At 40.0% G+C, this 25810-nt stretch overlaps 1 protein-coding gene across 1 annotated transcript in view; it reads left to right on the forward strand.

Annotated features, from left to right (window-relative positions):
* Nucleotides 1-267: 267 nt before the first annotated feature.
* Nucleotides 268-25810, forward strand: part of NR2E1 (nuclear receptor subfamily 2 group E member 1) — a 42585-nt gene continuing 17042 nt past the window's right edge. Inside the window, exons 1-4 of the mRNA XM_088460405.1 lie at nt 268-301; nt 12859-13004; nt 21388-21475; nt 21906-22141. Coding sequence (XP_088316531.1) covers nt 277-301; nt 12859-13004; nt 21388-21475; nt 21906-22141 — 495 coding nt within the window. The 5' untranslated portion in view covers nt 268-276. The remainder of the gene's footprint in view (nt 302-12858; nt 13005-21387; nt 21476-21905; nt 22142-25810) is intronic.

The raw sequence follows: 25810 nt of genomic DNA on the forward strand, positions 1-25810 counted from the left end.
ATTGGCATATTGAACAATTGTGTGGCTCCAAGAAGCCAGTAAGCAATTTACTTTTTATTATTTTTCCTTTTTGTTCTGGGAATATCTTGTACAGTGGGAAACAGAAACTTGTGCAACCATAACAGGTGTTTTTTTCCGCCTGTGAGACTTATTACTATTTTTCGAGTAATCACCATTGGACGAGGATGCTTGGATTGGCCAGGCGGGGAGAGCAGTGAGCTCTGGCGTGCACCTGTCACAGGACCTCATCAGGACATTCTGCAGATATCTGACAGGATGAGCAAACCTGCGGGATCAACAAGTGGGTAACAGAAATGCCTTCTGCTGTCTTCTGAGGACGATGTGAGGGGGGTGTTGGTTTAGGGCAAGTCACTATCGGTAACATAATGTGGCCCTTTCTGATGGGCAGATAAATCTATCATTTTAGTCAAGCAATCGAGTATATGGAATTATATAGAGACAGCTAAACTTTATCTTTAGATAATCTATTTTATACATTTTAAATTCTCATATACGAGAATGTTATAAACTAGACGTCCTTCATACATACCTTTAATAGGTACTCAGAATAAGTTTGATACACACATTTGTTGTGACTTGTTATTTATGTTACGTTATCTAAAGAACAAGGAAAGAGTGTATAACTGCTCACATAACCACTGAAAGCCGATTTAAATTCAGTCTATTGCACACGGCATCACTAATTATGGCAAACAATCCCAGAATGAAAAAAACAACAACTAAAGTCACATTCCTCCTAATCCTGAATGTAGGCATTTTAGCACTGGGAAGGTCTCTGTGTGGCTGATTGTTTATTGCAAACGTCGCTGCTAATCCTGTGCAAAGTTTATCTGGACATTGGTGGAAGTGAAATAAGGATTACATTGTTACTGACTTTCTTTGTAACTGTGAGATGCCTGGTAAAGCAATTTATTCCAGAATTAAATAGAAAAGTTCCCGCTGGTAGTGAAGGTGACATAAATACCTGATCAAATAAAGAGTCATTAGGAACTAATCAGACATTGCATCTTTCTCATTAATCCCTCATTTCATTTGGCAAATCTGAAAACCTTTAAATTACAGCTAATGTGATTTATATTGCACACAGAAAAAAGACATAACTAGATTATTCTCATTAATGTTAATATTGTTATTAGACTGCATAGTACTAATCTTAGGCTATTATATGATGCTTATATTTAGGAATATTATAAATGAGTGCAAGAATAAAAAAATATTTGCAATATTTGTCTGTGACCATAGCAGGAAAATGAGATACCTTGCCACAAGCAGACATGGCCAATCACTTTCCTCCGGAGACAGTCAGGATATGCTGGCCTTTCCTTCCAGGCAAATCAAAATACAGTATGAGATGCTTTTATTATTAATAGTGCTAAACCACAGAATAAGAAAATGCCGCATCTCTGCAGGAAGATAAGTAATAGAAAAACACCCCAAAACATTCACACATTTTATTTTAAATGTGACCAAAATACTAGGCGATAGAGATAGATAGATAGATTAGATAGATAGATAGATAGATAGATAGATAGATAGATAGATAGATAGATATATGCTTACAAGTCTGTTGGTGGGTTTTATTCCAATGACTATTAAATATTGTTACGAAATAATTGGATTGCACACAGGTGCATTGAGACTGTACTAGTGAGTGCCCTAGTACAGAAACTTTGAGGCTGGCTGGATGAGTATAGCTATGTGAACTGATCTCTGCCTGGGTGGTAATAAGAACCCAAACAGCAGTCCTTTAGACCCAGACTAACTTCTTTCAACAGCCTCTGATGGTAATTACAGTAATCTAAGCTGCCATATATCTTTAAGCAATTATAACACACAAAAAGTCCCAAAGCTCCCCCGCTGCGGGATGTTAAAAACGGTTTCCCAGTTCAATAAAAATCTGTTTTCTCTGGTTGCACTGTCAAGTCCAGACTGCCTGGAGGAAGAGATGTTGCTCAGACACAGGACCCCTCAAAGCCTAATTAATCAGTTGTCCCCATTATCCATGTGTTTGGTTAATATATATTACTATTATTATTTTTTTCAAACACACCTAAATAGTGATTGTCAAGTTCCCAAGCAAGGGGTGAATTACCCGTCAGATAGACTCTCACTATCCTTACTACATCCACTGTATAGTGATGACCTTTCCCTTATCTGTGATCTGCTATCAGCATGAGCTGGGGTCAGTACAATGCTGTGTCAGTGGCAGGGTCCTGCTTGTGCTATGACGTCCCATGCAGTACAAGCAGTAATGATGTAGTGTGAGTATGGGGTTCAGAAGGTGGAGTTTCTATCACTGGAAGTTAAGCCTGAAGGAGGGGGGTGAGTGCTCTCCCTGTTAGCATTGTGTGATACCAGAATTCCCATGCTACTCTTTTTGACGGGTCACTGGTGAATCAATAGGTAGGTGGCAAAAAGACCTTGTAATTACACATGAACATAAAGAAAACAAGCCAGTTTATGCTCTCAGCGCCTACTAGATAGCCTACTGTAGGCTGTACAATGAAACTGCCTATGATAAATTTGCCTTGATATGAACATTTATTACTGATATTAATGGTATGAAAGTTTCCATGAAGTAACTCCACAGCCCCCCTTCACTCCCACCCAGGCTTAATCCCTCTTTTCCCTAGCCCTGTTGTATATAGCAGCTGTCGAGTTTCATTTAGCAGGAGATGTGGCAGCTTGTGCTGGTTGGAGGCAGTCAAACGAAATTCAATGGGGAAATCATTAAGTTAACACTTTATCTAATGTCTCCCTTGTCTTACTTTGGGAATTGCCTTAGTCATTGCCGTAGGGTACAGTCTCCTTTACACTCCATGCCCTTGTGGAAAGATGCTCACCTCTAATCCTTGGCACTCCAGCTTCTCAATGTCCTCTCTGGCTTCTCTCAGATATTGTGCACTGATAGGATATCTATCTATCAGACAAACCTTGTGTGAGAACAAGATGTCAGTGGCTTTGTATGTAGTATTTCAATCTACATGTGAGTAATCTAAATAGATATCAAACTTCACATAAATGCATATGAAATCTCCTTAATAAAAGCAGCTATTACGTGTCACCCATTCATCTAATCTGTATTTTTATCAGTAGTATGTAAATGACTTGTCCTGATCAACATAACAACTTTACGAGGCTTCAATGCTTCGTGTCACAAATGATCAGCAAGTGACACGGTATTTACTTTATTGATCTCCCAAAAAGTCTTGTAAACATAGGTTGGCATTCAGTTACCAATAATGTACTAAATATCATACAACGCCAAGCAAATAAGAATACCAACAACAACAACAACAACAACAATAATAATAATAATAATAATAATAATAATAATAATAATAATCTATGCTATTGACGAATTGCTATGTAATGAATATTTGCTTTTACCTAGTGTTTATAAAACAGTATACTATTTCTTACTGCTACCAACTATACTGTTATTTTCTGCACAATACATGATGTGTTTTGGTTCAGAGTAAGTAAGGCAAATGGGATTGTTGTTATGCACCTCCATGTATAATTATCATACGGGTGCAGATAGAGCACCAGTATAATCTATAATTATTTTCACTGGCAAATAGTTGACATTGCAATGCAGGAGTTATGTGGTTTGTTCCTCCCTCCGTGTACTCTGGCGTTGTGATTATTTGTACCCAGAAAACCATATACCTATTGTTTTTTAAAATAGATGGCAGGCAGGTGAAATAAAGGCATAACTGAATTAGCTATGTATTACATTTTACATAAACCTGCATTTCAAGGTAATATCACAGTTCATTAAAGATTCAGCAACTTGATCATTGTCACCTCATTGAAAGAAACATTTCATTATGCTGCCCCTATTGCTACTTAATAACTATGATATATGTTGTATTTGGTAAAGAGAGCTGCAAGTGTAAACAAAGGAGTCATGACATTTTATTTTAACTATATATACAGTATATATATATATATATAATATATATATATATATACTTATTTTCTGTTTTGCGAGCTACTTATTTTTTGCTTTGCGAGCCTTTGTGCATTGCAGAACGCTTGAAAGTAGTTTTACGTTTCAGATATATGAATTCAAATCGTAATACATTTGCCACATTTATCAAGATTAATATCTGACTATTATTTATGTCAGTGGTGTGCTTTTTCCATGTATAAAGCTTCAGCTCGTTTTCTCCAAGTGGCAATATACTCCACAATAATCTTACCAAAACAAATATACCCCCCATACCCCCACTTACAGAAGTAGTATCGAGTGTAAAAAGGTTATTGCAATATCACATAATAATGATTTTAATCTATCTATCTATATATATAATCAAAGTTTATTTTGAATAATCTGTATTTTTACACATAGTTAAATGGGGTAAAGCTTTCTAAACAGGCAGAATATAACTAGTATGGACACAGGTGACACATTGCCAGTGCTAACACACAAGTTGAGTGACTAGAGGTTGCATGGATGGATACTGCCTTTCACAGTAAGACTTATTTGGGGGGAAATTTATAGAATTAGGCAAATACTGTACATATATATATATATATATATATATATATATATATATGGACCATTTCCAAAGGTATCTATTAACAAGTTCTTCAAATTAAACCTAAAAACATATTTTAAATTTCCATGTATGAGGCATCTAATATATATATATATATGACAAATGAGAACTCTAGAGAGTGTATATAATATTTGTATCCACTAATACACTTTCAGATTTTGTTGAGTAGCAGCTTCCATGATAATCTTTCTTAATATCAGTAATAATAACAAATAAAAAATTGTTTGATGAAAACAAAGTATCATGTAGTTATGATATCCGTTTTATAAAATAAAGTGCAACAAGTGCAGTACATAAATAATTGAAACAAGGCAGTATGTTAATGATGAAAGTCACACGGGATGGATGTTCATAGAAATATAGTATCATGCAATGAGGAACCTCTGAACAATGTTCTAGTTAACCAGAACTAGTCTTATATATAGTAGAGTTCACCTTACACTACATAAGAATAATATTTTTATTAATGCTTAATCCATATCGGCAGTAATATTGGCAAATGCAGTAGTGTAGCCTGGAACCAACCATTACAAATCTGATAATGATCTTATAAAAATGAATAGGATGCATTTTGGTAAACGTGGCTGAAGGAAGACAGATATTGGCCTGTCCCTCTCACATCTTTGGACAACAGAGAAGTGCTGAGAGCTGGTTCTCCCGCAGTTAGGCATCTACATGTGTCCTTAACTGGACCTTGTCGCCCAGAACTGTGTGTGTGGTTAATTTTATTCCCATTTGCACTTCAATAGTAATTTTTCTTTAGTGGAGGATGCATGTTGCTGACTTAATATCAAACAAAACAATTACTACCACCCCAGAAGTAATCATTTTGCACAATGCTTGCTCCTGAAACAAAACACATGTACACGTAAGAAGTACAGACATATTTGTGCAGAAAGTCGATTTATTGTATTGGATCGCTTTACAGTATTTTCTACAGGAGCCGATGGGAAAAATCTACATCAATTTACTGTTAATCGCAAAACTGCATGAGACCTGGAGGATACATGTGAGCTGCACCAATGAGTTCCTTCATAGAGTAGCAATAACGCCGGCATCCAGCCAGGAAAGTGAGCGCAGATAAGTAATGGGTTCCTGTCTAGTGACCACACTGGGAAGTATTTACTAACACACTGCAAAGGTGTCTGTATCAAGCAATCAGCTATTGACTTTTATTAGTATCTTATTATTAGTTTACACGTAAGACATTGTCGGTCACAGCACAATTAAGTCAGCAATTACACATCTTATACCCATGAAATGACTATAGTGAGCAATAGATAATAACTGATACGCCAGTAATGCTCAGTCTCCTCCTCCTGTGTTACCTGCCGCTCATTTCATTATTTTAAACCCAATAATATAATAATCAGTGTAGGTAAAGCAGTAAAAAGATATTTGCTCCAGGTTATTTTATTATGATTTACATGACAGTGTGTGGGGTTCCTCGACTAGATGCTGGTAGGTATCTATATTAATATAACTATTGCCCTTTCTAGTCTCATTTATATTTTTCTCAAGTGGGCTGCAAGGTAGGGTATAACAATAAACAGATACACATTATAAAAGTACAATTTAATAAGCAACAGCATGTTAATAAAAAGTAAAGTTATCGAAATCAATAACTTATAATAAACGACAGAACAAAGTACTGAACAAGACGTATTTTAAAATATTGACATATTAAATAATGTTTTGTCATTCTTCGGCTACATACAGTAAGTGCATTTATTAATAGTTTGTTGATCACAAGTTGCTGCTGTTAACCAAAAGGCTGTGTTCTGTCCTAAAGCTTGCTCCCCATTAACAGTGTATATTCCCCTGTGCGCAGTATATGTACAGTGTATAGAAGGGGCAGTCACACACCTGGTGCAGGGCTATCAGTGACAAGCTGGGGACCCCATGGACGTGTCAGGAGCCATTGTAAAATTACGTCTATCCAGAAAACAGCTTCTCCTGTTTCCAGGCAAACCTCTGCGCTTTAGGAGCGTCAGAAAACCTACATTTTGGTCTGACAAATAAAAATATCCATATTTATCTTAACTAGTGTTGAGATGTCAGTTCCAGTTAGAACGAACGCTACTGGGGAAGATGTGTCAAGCTGAAGAGAGATAAGTGCCAACCAATCAGCGCTTAACTGTCATTTTCAAATACAGCCTGTAAAGTGGCAGTTAGGAGCTGATTGACTGGTACTTTATCTCTCTTCAAGCTTTGATACATGCCCCCAGTGGTTGTTAAAGATAAAAATATATATTTTTAGTGTCCCCCAAGGTGTATTCCTTCATAAAGTAATACATAAATGGAAACTAATGTGAATTACACCATTGTGGAAGTCACTATCAGTACACTAGCATTATAAACAAGAAGACATCTACCACTAGGGCCCATCTATCAAAGTGTATTTGAGGTAAAACACCAGTTTTTGAGGGTTTACCTCAAATACTAAGTATCCCCCTTATCTCCGATACCTTCTGTGATCCCTCCATTGCCGCTCACAGCCACCTCCCCCATAGTTTTCTATGGGGGAAGCGATGCGGCCAAATTTACCAATATCCTGAATGCGATGCATTCCAGATATTGGCCCCCACAGATAACGCCATCTGAAGGTGATGTTAGCCGCTGTAGACTATGGGCTACACCACACAATATTAGCCGACGGAGAGATCCGCCGGAACCCTGCCCGGCTAAGGCGGATGTGCATGTGTAGTCCATGGGACTGCTTATGCGCACCACCTCCTGCAGTGGCCGGCCGCTCTCCGGAGACATTGCAAGGACCTGCATGTCCCGGGTGATGATACATCGGGACGAAGAAATCGCTTTTTGCATAGCAATCAGGGGCGTTACTGGCATGCCTTGATCGCATTGCAAAAGCGATCCTTGATAAATGGGCCCCTAAGTATTACACAGTGTCACTTGCGCACTAAGGGCCTGATTCAGAGGTGGACTCTTTTGCAATTCGCACGCAGACTGAGTGATTGTTTGCCATTGTGCATGCATATGCATCGCAGTGTGTGTGTGCGAAGGCAGCTGTGCGATCCCGCAGCATTCGCCGTGCGAGGCCGCAGAACCTTCGGAGGCCCATTGCACATTGAATGACAGGAAGTGACCATTTTTGGGGTGTTGACGGGGGGTGGTTAAGGAAACATAGACGTGTCTGGGCGTTTGACCGCTGTTACGTAGGCGTGCATAAATTAGCCATTGTAAGTGCATACGTAGTCCTGCATAGCAGAAGAGTTCCCTAGGCTGCAGCAGGTCAGACCTGCCGCAAGGGTAAAATGGCCACCGATGTCCTTCAATGTTACCGATATTTATGCGTGCAGCAGTGGGCGTCTTTATGCTCGGGTGATCTTTGCTAACATTAGCATATTTTCACAGCTGCGAATGTGTGGCTGTGTACGCATTAGTGTCCACCTCTGAATCAGGCCCTAAAGGTTGTGGTCGGGTGAGCTGCAAATCGCAGAGGTTTGTCCTCCTCTGTATATATAGAGATTAGAGAAAGGTGTACCTAGACACACTTGGTCGATTGCGCTCAGCCCCTTTAGGTTAGGTTATTTGTGGTGGTGATGCACCACAAAGTGATAAGGTTCCAGCCAATCAGCTTCCAACTGTCATCTCACAGGCTGTGTTTGAAAAATGACAGTTGGGAGCTGATTGGCTGGCACCTTATCACTTTCTTATCACTTTTCACTATGTCTCCTAACACTGCTTAGTAAATAGACCCCTGTATTTGTAGATGGAGGAGCAGTCACTAATCAGAATCAGCACTGTACATACAATAAGTTGCCTATGCAGATTTAAGAGCACACTTATAGACTTGTCGGTAGGGGTGGTCTATGTAAAAAGCATTTCTCAAATATATGTAAAGATGTCAGTGGCATGAAGCTAAAACATATCAGCCTTCATATGTGTCATCCAGGTTATTCATTTCTCTGTTTTAGCAACTAGGTCAGTGGTTCCCAAACTTTTTTGAATAACTGCGCCCTAGAGTATCAGCATTTTTCCACGGCTCCCCTGGGCCAAAAGTTTCTTATTGAGAAATTCAGCAAAAATGAAGTGAAGTAAATTGTGCTTATATGCCACCCTTAGGGTCAGTATGTGGTGGTTGATAGGGCTGCGCTTATTTTTGTCCACACATTTTTTGACTGGCAGTTATTAGCACTGGTTTTGCCTATTACATTGACTAAAGATCATTTTATTTGGTAATGGCCACCAACCCAAGCCACCCCTGCAACTGCCCTGAGGCACCCCAGGGTGCAACAGTTTGGGAACCACTGAATTAGGTGATACCAAAATAATTTGGAAATTACACTTTATAAATCATATAACAATCATATTTTTAAATACATATAAATGAGAAAATAGCAAAAAAATATGCTATTACATAAAAGAAAATGCATCCTGACATTGACAAAGGTACTTACCAGAAAGTTTAATGCTGGACTTCACTGGTTAGGCTAAAAAGTGTGCCATTTGCCATGCTGGCTTTCTTGTACCTCCTCCAGCCTGCTGGGCGCTGCTCTTGCCTTGCTGCCTCCCTCCTCACTATGGGCTCTGATCCATCGGATTGTACCAGGGGCAGACAGCACTGCTGGGGTTTTTGACAAGCGGTCACATTAGTGCCAACTGCCAAGCACCAAGGGTGCCAAATTTAAACATGTACTTGTCTATAAAAAAGCACATTGTATTACCTAGCTCAAATGTTTGTTATTGTGGGGTCCATTTATTAATAATCACATTTGCAACGCAATCTGGGCGCGATATTAGCGCCCATGATCAAATTGCAGGACGCGATCATAGTGCCCGCATGTATCACATTGCACCTGTAGGGACAGGGACTCCGAAAGTAGCCTGTCCCTGCAAAGTGCTGGGAGTGAAGTGACTGCGTCAAGTTTTCGGGAAATATATTGCAAATATTTAATGATAAATGGGCCCCTGTATCTGTCATATTGAGTAACAGTCCTCTACAAGTGTTCCTGACATTGATTCTGTGCTTGTGATATTGTCCACTTTCTGTTTATCCATATGCAAATCTGTGGCTGTGACCCTGACCAGTTTCTTTTTATTTGTTTGCAAACTTGTGCTTGTGACATTGACCTCTGCCTGTTTATGCATTTGTGAACCTGTGATTGTGTTTATAAACTGTGTTTGTTTATTCGTTTGTGATACTGTCACCCCAAATATTGCTCTGTCTGGACCATTTTTCGTATCCTGTACATTCTTACCATACAACATTACCATACCACTCAGCTATTCACATTAAGAGGGCAGTTAGAATTCTGCAACCTAAGGGCTCTTGGCAGCTAAGTCCATACAATCTTGCAGTGGTTCCTGGAGAAAATCAGGGAGCCTATTAGACTGTGTCTTGATGCTGCCAGCACCAATGCTAAACTGGAAAACAAAATCCATATATTTATCCTGCAACATGACACTAGTTGGTAATGGGGCATTCTCACAGACGCATTGTTAAGTGAGGGTGTGTTGATGGAATTGTGGGCTATGCTGAGTTGGACGGAAACTAAAATATGCATTTTTCTAGGTATATAATTTGTATCAAGAATAGGGCTAGCTGATGTGTGTTCTGATGATGATGGCTACCAAACTAATGGGCCCATTACATGTGCAGAAATGCGAGTTTACACGTTTGGAGAAATAGGCCCATTCATTATTAGGGGCCTGATAGGGTAACCTAATATTCAGCAAACTCCAAAAACTGAACATTTTCAGAGTTTTCCTGCTGGAGCCTACGCTATCTTCAGATGGTGTTGGGTTGCGAAGAAAGAAACAAATGGAATCTTCCGCCCTTGCCAGACTACTCCATGTGCACTAACAGTGATGGGTCATACCTGGCAAGGTAAAGTAACCTTGTTATAAATTAGCGGCATAACTGCAGGTGTTAGGACGTGGGGACAGCTGCTTTTTGGAGCAGCTGTGCCCACACTGGAGCAATGCTGGATTGCTCCAGTAGTTAAGTATCCACTTGCAGTGATTTGAATACTTCATTATAAATAATAGGCCCAAAGAATACCAAAAAGAACAAGGTCCATTACCGAAATGATGCATATAGATATAGACATTTAGTTCTGTGCATGCAATGCAGGAGCAAATGATGTGTACAATACACAAGAGAAAACACAGTCTTGACAATGTCATTAATAAATGCAACAATTACCTTTTCAATATAAGATGTATTCAAATATAAAAATAACACAAATTACAAAATTGACAAAAAAAAATTGAGTGGCGCAACTCTGTGTAACAATTTAAGTACTATCTTCTGGGTCAATATAGTCATCATCATTATTGCATATCGTTGCACTAGACCCACAGCACGCACACAATATACCACTCCTAAAAGGCTGATGCATCCATGTTTGTGTCATAGTAACCTGAACCTGCTCTTACTATGGTGGCCCATCCCATTCTACCTCTTCAGGCATAAGGTGATGCGAATAAATGAAACTGAAAAGCATGAAATACAGCATGGGTGCAAGTGTGTACATCATTGGTGCACATGCTCTGTATGGAAAAGCAAATCTTAAGATAAACAGATGTAAATAAGTGATCGTTATAGGACTGAGGAATTTGTATTAGATGCTTGGATGCAGGACATCAGTTGAGATAACATTGCATACTGTTTTCGCTCACAATGCCAGAGAGAGAATGCATAGAACAAGTTAGTGAAGCCTGCAGACCCATTTGTGCAGACCAAGAAAAATCATAGCTAGTTCAATTAGCCTATCAGGATGAAGATTTGGGACCCTTGTTAAAAGCTTGCTAAGGATAGCATTGCCAGCTGAGCAGGAGATTCAATTTCTCACGTTACTGAGTATTTACTGTATGGGTCACCAATGAGCAGCAGCCATAGCTTTTAATTAATGCATACAAAACTTGTGTCCTGGCTACTTGACAAACTCCTGTACTGTCCTGTAGCTTGTTCCTGTCCAGGCTGTCAGAAGTGGTGAACCAGTACTTGAATGTAGGTAAAGTGTTTGAAATACGTACTGAAATAAGAGTGCACAGATATACTCTGAGAATTGGAGGGATCACATGGAATCAATATCTTATATTACTGTACACTAAGGCAGGTCTAAGCTGTTCTAGAGAAATGCATATTCTGTGAGAAAAACATTACCATGGCAGAGAACATGTACTGTACTGTACTGGTCTTGGAAGCTGCATCTTTGGTTTATTTTAAGAGTAATAGAAACTGGTTCCTTTACAACAGTATAATGTACAACAAACAAGAAACATATTAGTCCAGTTTAGGAGGAATATGCTGCAGGAATGTCTATTTCCAAAGCACACATCACCACATTTCAAGAACTCCCTGTCTTTTACATGACTCCGGTTTGTGAGTGCCTAGTCAAAAGTCCACGACCTCAATCAACATCAGCCTTCCTGTAATAGCCTGAAAGTTAGATGACCTGTGCGATTCTGGCAATTTAACCCATAGACTTAAAGCGGTAAAAATGTAAAAGGCAAAACTCGCAAGCTATTACATACGGGCCATGTAGTCTTTGCATAATAGCTCTATAGATGCATCAGATGACACCCTTTTACACATTATAGGGTTTTTTTTGTAAAAAATTACTAAAATTTCACAACCCAACCCATGAACACATTTTATTACCACATTGCGTAACTTTAATCAACTATTTATCAAGAGCTTAATGAATAAAATCAACTTTATTCAATTTTCTCTTCTATTTTAAAGTGGGGAAAAAGTAAAAAAAAAAGTTGAACTAATGTTCACTCCAAATCCTGTACTGTTTATTGCAATATTAAATATGTAAGGAGTTGCTTGGTATACATGTAGATAAATGAGAGGATTATTTAAATACATGAACACATTTTATTTTGTATCATGGATACTATGACACACATTAAGAGGTAGACATTTGCATTTGTAAAGGGATATGTGATATGAAAAGGTTGAGAAACCTTGATACAGGCAAAATTATTAGTTAATTAGTGATAATATAGATGCCTATTATCACTAATTAGTTAATTATTGATAATATAGATGCATAAATATTGTAAAGGCTAGAGAGGTAACAACCGCAGCTCCACCATTTAGGCTTATTTATTCAAATATTAAAATTACTATTCATAAAACTTGTACTATCTATTCAGTGGCACACTAGTTGTTTTTGTGGTTCATGGTAGGCCATTGCCCTGTCATTGAATTACCAATGTATTGGAATCACTGTTTGCATATTACAACATAAAAAATTTTTTTTTTACTAACATCACATATCACTACCTACAGGTCGCATCTTGGACATTCCTTGTAAAGTATGTGGGGACCGCAGTTCTGGTAAACATTATGGAGTTTATGCATGTGATGGCTGTTCTGGGTTCTTCAAGAGAAGCATTCGGAGGAACAGAACATATGTATGCAAGTCTGGAAATCAGGTCAGTACTGGTCATATTACTAAAGTGGAAATTGATCTTATTTCTAATGCTGACAAGACTATAAAATGAACTAACACCTGTTTAATAAAAATATATATGTAATATATGCATATTTCTAGCAGATGTGTACCCGAAATGTTATGCTCAGACATGAAAAAGGAGTCACTATCTGAATTTACTCACAAAACAGTGCAATATAACAAAACAATAAATCTAACTGAAAAGGTGAAATGTTATTCTTACAAGTGTTTGCCTAAGTTGTTGTACACAATTATATATGTAAAAGCCCCATGTAACTTAGAATGATGACTCATAAATTCTTTGTTCTGCATGTGCATTATATTAAACACAGCCTTAGTAACAGTCTACTGCTACCAGCTGCTGAGAGGGACAAATGTCTTCCTTTGCAGCGCGTAACGCCTACTATTTTACATTGATTTTTTGAGGAGGGGACATGACCATACACAGCAGCAGCACATGTCGGTGATATCAGATAGTGTCCAAGCAGAGACCCACACCTATGACACACCCACAACCTGCTGCTCACTGGGCAATCCAGCCCATGTATTCAAGTCAGAGAATCGTTGGGAAGGGCTATATATATATATATATCTATATATATATATATAGTGTACATATCTCTTCTCTATATAAAATAAATTCATTGGTTTAGGGGTCTGCCTGTTCATTGGGGCTAATCTCTTGAACCACTGGATGGATTTTGATTGGGTTTTCACTATTCTATACAGCACTGGTCAATGAAGGTGTAGGTGTATATACCATTCATCTGTGATAAAAGGGAGCCGAGCAGTGATGATTTTAGTGAAGTAAAGTCACAGAAAAAAATCTTGCACCAAGCTGTTGTATAGGTGCTGGCCAGTGTGCCTAAACAGCAACAGACAGGTAGAGCCAATCAGATATAGCAATGTGCCCTGTTGCTTAGCAGCAGCCTAGAGAGGGGAGGGAGTCAGGGATGGAGCAGGGTCATGTCTGAGGCAGACAGAGAGTGAGAGACAGCCTCCAACGAACCCATTAAGACGTCCTGATGCAGACACAGCAGCTAGAAAGTAGCCAGGGAGGCATAGCTATCAGAAATTAAAAACAAAAAACATCGGAACACCATCGAATGATTTCCCTTTGATGGTTGAAAGCATTGGACCGCCACCATCAAATGGTAAAAATACTGCCATAGGAACAAAAGCATCGATGGTTAGTAACCATCAGAGTCCGTGTCCATCCCTATAATTTACCTGCAGGTGAACTCTGGCCACAACTCCTCCACAATGAAGTGCTCCCTCTACTGCGTGATGTTCCCGCCCAGCTACACGCCCTCGGTGAACAGGAGGCACCTCCCATGGAAGTCAGCGCTGTTCTCGGACAGGGGCACCATGGCGAGGAAGCTCAACTGAAATCCCAGGAAATACAGAGTACATTGTGCAAATAGGATATTGCTCATCGCCATGTTCGGCAGCTGGGGAGGGGTGAGCATGGAGGCTGTGGAAATATGCACAGGTGCCCCAGCCCTGTGGGCATGCTGCTGATAATGTTTATGGATGGTACTTGCAATAAAAATCTCTCATCCATGGTCACACTGCCCTTCCCAGCAAATCCCAGTGGCCAGGCCCAAGCCAGCTGCAGGGCAGCAGCAGTGGGGATTGTGGTGACACTGGTGAGATGCAGGGGGCAGGAGTGAGAAGCAGGGCGTTGTGGTGAGATGCAGGGGACTCTGGTGACATGACATAGGATATGAGATACAGAGGGCTTTGGCTAGATGAAATTGCTCCCGTCTGAAGGCGGGGTGGGTCGCTAGTAAACATATACAGTATATATGCGCAGAGCTCGGCACTCCACATCCTGCAATATATACACCACACAGGGTGCCTTCCACAATAAACATGTAAAAAACAATCTGAATGGCGGCACTCGCGGATCATACAAGAAAAAATGGTCAGGAGCCCAGTCTTTGAATTCAACGTTTCAGTTGTTACACTTTTGTCAGGATTCTTTCTTGTATGAATCCAAGAGTGCTGCCATTCAGACTGTTTTTTTAATATATATATATATATATATATATATATACATACACACACTGTGCAGTGTACGGAGAGCATGTAGTCTGTTCAGATAGCCAAAAAAACTGCCTGCAGGGACTTTGCAGGGACAGTGTGTTAACGCAACTGCTGCCCTGAAAAGTTTTTTCTGAATAGTGGGGAAAAGAATTGAGGAAATGAAATTTATTGTGTCGATGTTAACCAAAAATAATCGGGACAATATAGGCACTGTTGCTGAATAATGTCCTAAGAGTGTTTTGACTACTAAATTAACTCATCCCAAGCCATAGACACAGTGAAGTCCAAACGTGAAATTGCCTTTTTCACATTTATATCATTAACAATAACAATTTCGGGGAAGGGGTACACATACATGCCTACTCTCCCGGAAGTTGCGATAGGCTCCCGTTTTCCAGGTAACCCCACGCACCCCTGGAAGAGTAGGCATATCTCCCGCATCCTGCACACTTCCTAGTGAACTGGGCAGGATGGGGAGATTTTACGGGGAATTTTCGAGTCCGCAAATAGAGGCCGGGGGTAAAATTACTAGAATCACGTAATTTATCCCAACCCCCTGCTCGCGGACCCACGAATCGCAGCCTTTTTCTGGCCGTGGCCCCCCGAAGATGTCACAGAATCTCCTCTCCGGGTCTTCCATCGGGGAGAGGATTTAGAATTTCGGCAAGTATGGGGTACAAGGAGGGGTTAGGTAATCTATTCATTTAGTAAACTAAACTGTTCTGGTAAAGTGAGAAGCAATACCTTTAATCATGGCATATAAAACAGCAAACACAATTCTCCTATAATCCTGCTTATTTCAAGTACATTCATTTCTATATTTGTAATACCTTCTTGATTTACCTAAAACAACTTTTAGACTTTCTCACGGCACGCAACAAACCTAGATATCAAATTTTCATAGTGAGATCAGATTGTAGTTTTACTAGTACAATAGTTAAAATGATGAAAATAAAATAACAAAGCCAAAGGCATCTTGTACATCTCCCAGGAGACATGGACAAATGGCCTCAGCACACTGGTTCTGTGCTGAATGCAATAAGCTGTGTGATATATGCTCTCGGGACTGTGCTTTTTATTTTTATTTTGCCTTGCTGTACATTTGATATGTTATTCTCATGTTTCAGGTACATTGAATGTGCTTAATAGTGGGAAAAAAAACAACATGATATGATTGTCAGCCTTGTTTCCACAAGTGGCTATACAAAAGGAGTAGCAGAATGAATGCTATTATAATGACTCATTTACACACCTTTTTTAACAAATAATTATGGGTTTACAGTCATTTGCAGAAAATATATACATCGAAAAGAAAAAAAAACTGGTGCATAGGAAGAAAAGTAGCTCAATGCAAAAACAGCATGAACATTTCTAAAAAAAAAAAAAAAAAAAGGAAATGTTATTGCTTTTTTTAATTTTTCTTGATAATTTCGCCCATATGCACACAATATACTTGTTTATGCAAAAGCTCTGACCTTTATAAAAAGCTTCTGCTCATCAGGTTACATCCCAGTTTAGATGTGAGCATCAGGGATGATCTGAGAAGTATAATACCAAATGTAATGAATTATTAAAAATAGTAATACCATGAAACAGGTTGAGACACTCTATAATTTCAACATTATAAAAGTCACCCAGCTTTTCAGCATTATTTTTTATCTTCACTTCTTTTTCTAAAGCCTAATTCCACTTAATAAAAGATGATGCCTAGTTAAACACTCTATGTTGGCTACTAAAACTTACTGGAATAACTTCTGATACTAAAAATAGTATCTATGAATTAAATCAATCTTTGAAAACTCAGAAATGCATTGTAGTTGTCATACAGCACATACATTATTAAGAATAGAGCTACCTATATGCAACCATGTCAGTAAATTGCAGACTGCACATATTATTGCATGGGTTGCTAAGTCACTTTCCAACAAATGATCTATAATACCCCTTTTCCACCAAAATTCCGGGTCTAACCCGGAGTTGGAACAGAATTCCTATCCGGATCAGACCCGGAATTTAGTCGGCGCCGCTCACACCAGAGTCGGGTCTGCATAGACCAGGCTTTCCCGGCGTGAAAATGGACGCTTGGAAATGACGTCATCTCTAAGCGCCACTGAAGCCGGACCAATCGGCCCGCTAGCAGCGTACTCCAGGTCATCGTTACCAGGAGTGCGCTGTTCTCAAAGCAGGGTTTCATGGGCTACGCCCGTGTTAAACCCTGCTATTTACCTGGGTTGGATTGCCGGGTCACTCAACACGGCGATCCAACCCTTTCCCCTTTTACACCAGGGAGCTGCCCGGGTTAACCCTGCAAAAACCCGGGTATTAGCTCCAGTGTAAAAGGGGTATGAGATGGCAGCCAAAGTGGGGCCAATGAAGATTGGAACATAAGTCAGCTGCAACTCATGTGCACAGAGCTAAATGCATATATTTGACCAGGTGCTTGACAAGTGTATGCACCTATCGATATGCTGTATGCTTAATTTCACAGCCATCATTTTGTCAGTGTGCACTTGTACCAGTCCTATTCTTTATGCAAAAGATGCATCTAAAAATAGGCGTATTTATATGTACACACATAAATCTAGATAGACTAAGTTCAGTGAGACAGAATTGTGGGCTATGTGCAAATTCCTCATTGCCACCTGTTCCACCTACTTAGACGCAAGAGGAGATGCATATGCCTATTAATTGCTCATAGAAGCATATGCAGTAATAAAAAGTGCAGTCCCGGCAAGGAAAATGGACTTGACCTCTGCATCAGGCTCAGGGTGTTTCTGACTTTTCAATCGTCAATTTCAAGCACAAGTTCTATTTTATGTATCAGGAGTTATCGCACTAAAGTTTAGAACCCAGAATAATTGTTTTAATAGCCAAAATTATTTTTAGTGGAATTATCATTTATTATCTCAAGCAAATATGTAATAACATGGATCATTGAATGCTGTGTATAGATGTGAGCTGTCAGTATTGTTTGGACGCAATTGTGCTCTTATTATACTTAGTTAGAAATGCACATAAAAAATGCATAAAAGCACACGCATAAGCATCTAAAGATTCATCCAACACAAAACCAGCAGCATTTGCACCTAACATATGGTCAGACATAGCAGTTATGAATACTTATTATTACCAGTTATTTATAAATGCGCACACATATTCCGCAACGCTTTACATCACATGCAGTAAGAGGAGAATGTAAATATTGCACAGAAACATGGCTTCACTGAGTTAACAGTAACTGCTAAAGTTGTATTATTTGTACACAATATAATAATGTAGTGAAGTATAATATGCACAAGAGAAAATAGTGTCTGGAACATTATTAATAAATGTGGAAATCACATCTACCATGTAGAGCAGGGGTTCCCAACCACGGTCCTCAAGGCACACTAACAGTCCAGGTTTTAAGGATAGCCATAGTTGAGCACAGGTGACTTCATTAGTACCTTAGTTATTTTGATTTAACCTGTGCTTAAGCAGGGATATCACTAAAACCAGGACTGTTAGTGTGCCTTGAGGACCAAGGTTGGGAATCACTGATGTAGAGGTATAATTACATACAAACATCTGTTGTTGTCTTTAAAAATCAAATGAGAATCTTCTTTCCACCTCCCACCTCCAGTACAAATGGAAATATAAATTAAGTGATGCAAATAGATGGACACAACTTAAATGTTTAAATATTTATTTGTATCAATATGATAGTACAAGGAAGAAAGGTTAATCTAATAAACTTGCCACTAGTAAACACTGTTCTTAAAGCTTACTGGAGATATATTTTGTACTAAAGACACCTAATTGCTAAAGCTGGGCATACACGTCCAGATAAAATGCTTGCCAGACCGACCAACATTTTATCTGGCCGCCTGCCAGCCGCTGATGTCCGCGGCATACACTCTGAGATTTCTCTTACAGTGTATCAGCCCGACATCTGCCCCTGTGGGAGGAGACATTTCCCTGTTCCTACCATGGGAAGGAACACAGGAAATGTCTGTCTGTTGGCCGCGGCTGGGCATACACTGCCCGATGCTGCTGACAGTTTACCTCTTCAATATTGCATCGGACGGGCATGCTGGACAATCCGGCATGCCTGACCGAGCAATATTTAACCCTCGGTCGCCTGCACACACGCTACAGTTATCGGGCCGATCGCCCCGATAATTGTAGCGTGTATGGCCAGCTTTAATGAAGTTGTCCAGAACAGACTGTGGTTTAGTCTGAATCATTAAACCTGCACTGCTTTTCCACATTATAAAATAGAAAACCTTAATCCTCATATCTGAATATCTCAAAAGTAAAAGTTTCAAATAATCAGAAGTAAGAAAACACAAAAAACAACCCCACTAAAAAGTATTAAATAGATTATATGATCAATTGATGCTCGTATATGCTATCCATTCTATATACTTACTTGTTAGCTTTACAAAGTTTAAGGGTCTGTACTAAAAAAAATGGGCCTGGCCAGGGACGTGCTGTCAGGATAGACAGGGGAGGCAGAGCAGATTTGATATATATATAAAGATATTTATAACTTATGAACATCTTCTTTGTTTATTGTAATCATTTTTAAAGTTAACACTCACCAGCTTTGTTGAGCTCGCTGGGACTGCAGGGAGAGGAAAGATGAAGCAGCTCAGCCTCGCTTCTGTATAGTCAGACATTGCTTGCAGAGCTGGGGGCGGGGCCACACCACAGGCAGTAAGCTGCACAGAAAGAGATCTAATAGAGGCATGCCTCTTGAGTATGGGGCATGCCTTGAGCACTGATGGACACCTTGAATGTGTCATGTGACCAGGAAGTGCACTGCAGTGTTTAGAGACCAGAGCTCAGTCAGCAGCAGCAAGAGAAGACACAGTAATGCAGGTGGGAGAATCAATGGACACTGAAGCTTAGGGTAGTGAGAGGAGAGTTACAGTGAGTATGGGGTGAGATAGGCTCCTAGCACTAAGACCCATCTCCATGTTTGCCTCCCACGCCATTGATCTCACCACACATATATATATATATATATATATATATATATATATATAAAAACGTAAAGATTGGGGGACAGCAATAATTTACTCAAGTCAAAGCACTAATTCAATAAAAATCTATACTTTTTATTCAAAAATTAAAAACAATCACACATTAAATCTAGCATAATGCATAATAAAATGGGATAAATATCCAATATATAACAATACATGTGATGTGATATATACTGCGCTGATGATTCCAATAAGGAATCTGGTGGTATAAATGTACGTTTCTGTAAATCAAAATCCCCTGTAGGTGATTGGACAGGATGGCACTGTAATTTCGTGCTTGCAGTCTCTAAGGTGGAATATAGGTGGATGAACACGTCACTTTAGTACCTGTGGGTACTGCGCTCAACCCGACCAGCGGGGAGCGACTTAAATGCAAAGATGGTTCTGTGGGAACGTGCTGTATTAAAGGGTTTTTTTTCTCAGTGCTGTCCAATCTGCTCCAGCAGTTTGTTAATGGACAATTCTCAGAAGATTTCCCCAAGTGTACCTTATATATTTACTCTCCAGAGTCAGTGCCGTCCAGTGTGGAATAAACCTCCGTCTTTCTGCCTCACATAGAGGTCAGAGGGCTGTGCAGGCAGGAGCGGGCCGGTGGTCGCTTGATGTCTATGAAGGGCTACACTCGGAGCGTCCGTCAGGTGAAACAGCCAAATAGCCACATTATAACAATGAAGGAGACTGTGTCCTGTAAATCCCGGGGATGAATGAGTGCTCATTCATTCCCAGGATTTACAGGACACAGTCTCCTTCATTGTTATGCTCTATGTGAGGCAGAAAGACGGAGGTTTATTCCACACTGGACACCACCCATCTCTCTGCATGCCGGCCAAGAAGAGTGCCGAGAGGTGGAGCTGCTCGACCAGGCTTACGGGCTAGACCGCCCATCAGGCATTTGCAAGAAGAGCCCCAGTCCAGCCCTGGTGACATGGCTGTTACATCAAAGAAATTCGCAATGTATTGCACTTTTAAAATGTATTAAGCTATATGTTTTTAAGAAATAGACAATAACCGTACAGTCCGTAGACCTTGAACAATTTTATAAGGCTAAGAAAAAAACCTGTAATAAAAGGTGATATTAACATTGACAATATGATGTATCCTTAATAAAACAGCAGTGAGAGGGATAATTGCAGGCAGTGCTCACTGGGACTAAAAATTACCATTTATATGGCAACCCTTTACTTACACCTGCTTGGTCTTTAGATCATGACATGACCTGTACAATAGATAGACAGATTATTTTTAAGGACATAAATGTAATTTGTACAATTGTTGTCTCTGCAGGGTGGCTGTCCAGTGGACAAGACACATAGAAATCAGTGCAGGGCATGTCGCCTGAAGAAATGTTTAGAAGTCAACATGAATAAAGATGGTAATTAACATACTCACTAAATGTCTGCTTCCCATTAATAGGAGAATGTGAAAATTTCTAGCCTAAATATACAATCATCTATTGTCGCTCATATTAGAAAAAGGAAAAAAAAAACAATTATGAGATTTTCTTAGCAATCAGAGAGATAGTCACCTTTTATTTTTTTACATAAGCAAAATCAAAAGCATTATGCTTAAGAACAGAAGCCTACATTAAAATGATTGACACCGTTCTGGCAAAATATAGATTAGTGTCTTTATTTAAAAAAGGAAAATCATAAGGAAGAAATGATCTCTCAAGGACACAGTATGAGGGAAGATTTTCGTGATTTTAACCTTTTAATGAACTCAAGTGTGTAAGAGCCTGTTCTTTGCATCCATTTGCCAAATGAGTTTGATTAGTACTGAGATGATTACTGGATTGATTTCAGCTGTTCAACATGAAAGGGGACCAAGAACATCCACCATAAGGAAGCAAGTGGCTCTGTATTTCAGAGGACACAAGGACGTCAATGGAACAACACCTCACTTTCCATCAGCAGCGATGTCAACGCCTACTTTCTTCACCACTGTTAGCCAGCTGGAGCCACATAACCTAGAGTTAGCAGCAGTGTCCACCACCCCTGAGCGACAGACCTTAATTGGACTGGCTCAACCAACCCCAAAGGTAAGATTAACTTATATATCATGAACCATCCTAGGACAGTCACACTAGCTGAAAGTACGTATCACTACTTGGTAAACCCGAACAGAATAGATCCACCTAGGTCAGTGTTTCAAAATCATAGGTACATGTTATTCAAACATGTTCAAGGGGTAGGTAAATCTTGTAATACTGCTTTTATACCTAAATTCCGGGTCTGACCTGGAGGTTGGAACAGGGTTCCAAACCGGATCAGACCCGGAATTTAGCCGGCACCGACCCAGGAAATTCCCGAGTCGGCGCTGTCCACACCGGAGCCGGGTCTGCAGTGACCCGGCTTTTCCGGCGTGGAAGTGGACGCTTGGAGATGACGTCATCATTGGCCGGCATGCGGCGCTCTCCAGGTCATCGTGACTCGGATTGCGCCGTTTACACTGCAGGGTTTCACGGATCATTCCCGTGTTAAACTCTGCAAGTTACCTGGGTTGGATTGCCGGGTCACTAGAACCCGGAAATCCAACCCTGTCCCCTTTTACACCAAGGGGCTACCCAGGTTTTAACTCTGGTGTAAAAGGGGTATAAGTTAGAAGCAGGGGTAGTGAGTCTGCACTAACAGAACTTTTTTTAGGATAAGGCTGTATCAAATATAAAGCACCAAAATAGAGGCCTATCTCAGTTAAATAAGCAAGGTTGGCACTGAGTTGGTGGTGCTTTCAGATTCAATTAAATATCATTGGTATGGGAGTTGCCATAGGCAAAAAACAAAAACCTTTGTGGGGCACTCAAACTTTGTTAAGAGTGCCCCACGAAGGTTTTTTCTTTTTGTCTATGGTAAGTGAATGTGTTGGTTTGAACATGCCTTCCAAGAGCTCTTACTAAATACATTGGTTAACTTTCTGGCTTCCTGCTCTGTATATTTTGATTTTACTAAAGCCTTTATATCACATGGACAGAGCTGTTCAAAATTCTTATAAATCCATTAGCTGCAGGCCAAATGCTTTTAGGTTCAAACAGCAACTGAACACTGGGAAGCCCTCTCTGTCCTCTTTTACTACCCAGAATTGAGATTTCCAATGCACTATTACCTCGTGTTGCTAATCTGCATGCCTTGTTTCATCCTTCCCCACGGCTGGGCCCCAGCTGCTGTGCCTTCTCTCTCTCCTATCATACATCAAAAGGTTACAACAGTTCTTCAAGAGGTGACAATCATAGTTCAGAGAATGAATGTGGTGTTTTAAATCTATGAACCAGTCCCTTAGTTATGCATTATAATCAATGGGAAACACTTTTCCTTTGACCCATGAGAATGATTCAACTCTAATCCAAACACCAAATGCAGTTTCTTCAGAGTCAAATGTGCTGTCCAATGAGAAGTCTTGTAAGACACAACTTAAACATGGCTTTTTTGAGAAGTAGTTGTCCAAAAGTGGATAACACATTTAAAGCACCACTATGTATCGCTAAGCGTGTTTCCTAGATTCAGAAGGCTGATTTGTTCTGCATGGAAACTCCATGCATGCAGGCATTAGAGAACTTCAAGATGACTTCTCATATCCCGATCTGGCAGAGTTGGGTACATCATTCTTTACAAGTGTAGGAGTGTTTGACAAAGAAAACATAAATTAGGGTAGATTTACTATCCGTCGGATTTTCAAAGCTATGGAGACTTTGACGAATGGATTTCAATAATAATTCATGCTAAACCATTCAAAGCCGCTGATCATCGGGTTAGTAATATCTACCATGCAATAGTAAAACTTACCCCACTATTCAATTAGCAGCAATAATTTCTCCGCCATCGACGGAATCTACTTTTCGCCGACTTCGCGTGTTTTGTAGGCGAAAATTTTTCATGCATGGTCCTGCTTTTCGTCCTATTCAATTATAAAGGACGTGAAAACGGGACCTGGCGAAACGCAAACAGGCGGAAAGTGCTATCAGATTTGGGGAAATCAGCCTGACCCCCAAAAGATGCAATAACATTGGGGATCAATTTAGATGCCCCCGAAAAGCCCTGCTGAAGGTTTTTGGGGTGCTTAAATGCTCTCAATAGCTGCTAATTAGTGTCTTTGCACAAGTGGTGAAGAATAGCATTTAGCATTTTTTGTTTTGAGAAAATAACTAGTCCCTGAAAATTTGGGGTACATGAAAATGGACAAACAATCTAGCAGCACTAATCAGGTGCATGAAAGGGAGGGGGTCATACTAAGTAGAAAAAGGAGGGGGGTTTAACCCCCTATTGTTCCTCCGCACACTGAATAGTACCTGCAACAATATATGAAAACTATATGGTCATAGAAATCAGAGATATTAGTTTCATGCATTTGCAAATACATGGGAAGCTGCTAGGCCACGTCACGGCTTCTCTGTCACTAGCAGTCCCTAACACTAAGGGGTTCACATCCAGGGTGCAGTGCACCCCGAAAAACGTCCAGCCCAGGACCCCCCCAGGGCATCACACGAAAAATGGAAAAAGAGTGACAGTGCAGTGTAAAGTATAGGTGTGTAAGACTAATTAATGAGTGTTGGAAAAAGGGGTTAAAATTTATGTGAATTATTACATAAAAAAATTCAAACATAATATGTGATGTAAAAAGCAACTATGTGTATTAAGTGGTGATGCCATGAGGGGGCCCAGCCAGACCAGCCCCGGAGGCCTTACGCCCGAACGTTCACCCCAAATGTAAAATATACCAATTATAAGGCCTCATGATAAAGGCACATATAAATGTTATCAAATGTAAGGCCTCCTGATAAAGGCACATACATAAATGCATCCACATTGAGAGCCAGCTTACCTGGGAGTCACCCCTGGGAACTCCAACTAGCACTACTAGAACCAGCATGCCCTACTAATGCTGGCTCCTTCATGCCACTCATACCAAACAAACAAAAAATGGCAGCTGCTCAAGCAATCTAGCAGCACTAATCAGGTGCATGAAAGGGAGGGGGTCATACTAAGTAGAAAAACAACTCATTAATTAGTCTTACACACCTATACTTTACACTGCACTGTCACTCTTTTTCCATTTTTCGTGTGATGCCCTGGGGGGGTCCTGGGCTGGACGTTTTTCGGGGTGCACTGCGCCCCGTATGTGAACCCCTTAGTGTTAGGGACTGCTAGTGACAGAGAAGCCGTGACGTGGCCTAGCAGCTTCCCATGTATTTGCAAATGCATGCAACTAATATCTCTGATTTCTATGACCATATAGCTTTCATATATTGTTGCAGGTACTATTCAGTGTGCTGAGGAACAACAGGGGGTTAAACCCCCCTCCTTTTTCTACTGTACATGAAAATGGGTGCAAGCATGGTTAAAAATCGAAAAAGTGAAGTTTTAAAAAATGCACCTTCAGGAAGCCCATGCAATCAAAAAACACCTCCCCCATACATGCAGACCCCCAGAAGCTTATTTCGCTAGTTTTTAAGTTTGAACCCCGACTTTGTTTTTTTTCGCCCCCATTTTCAAAGTAATTTTTTGGGGTGTTCTTCATTTTTTTTTAAATGATTTTTTTGACACAGTTATGCTTTGGGGTCTGTCCCAAGGGTGCTGAGTGGTTTCCCAATGTTTGCACCTCAAAACCGCAATTCTGCACTTTTTTTTACCACCTATTCATAGGCAAATCTTTTTCGCCTATTACATTGCATTGCGTTTTTGCGTACGCAAAAAGTATTTGGAATTGAATATGTCGA

The sequence above is a fragment of the Taudactylus pleione genome, unplaced genomic scaffold, assembly GCF_031769625.1.
Source record: "Taudactylus pleione unplaced genomic scaffold, aTauple2 ptg000046l, whole genome shotgun sequence".
NCBI classification, from domain to species: Eukaryota; Metazoa; Chordata; class Amphibia; order Anura; family Myobatrachidae; genus Taudactylus; species Taudactylus pleione.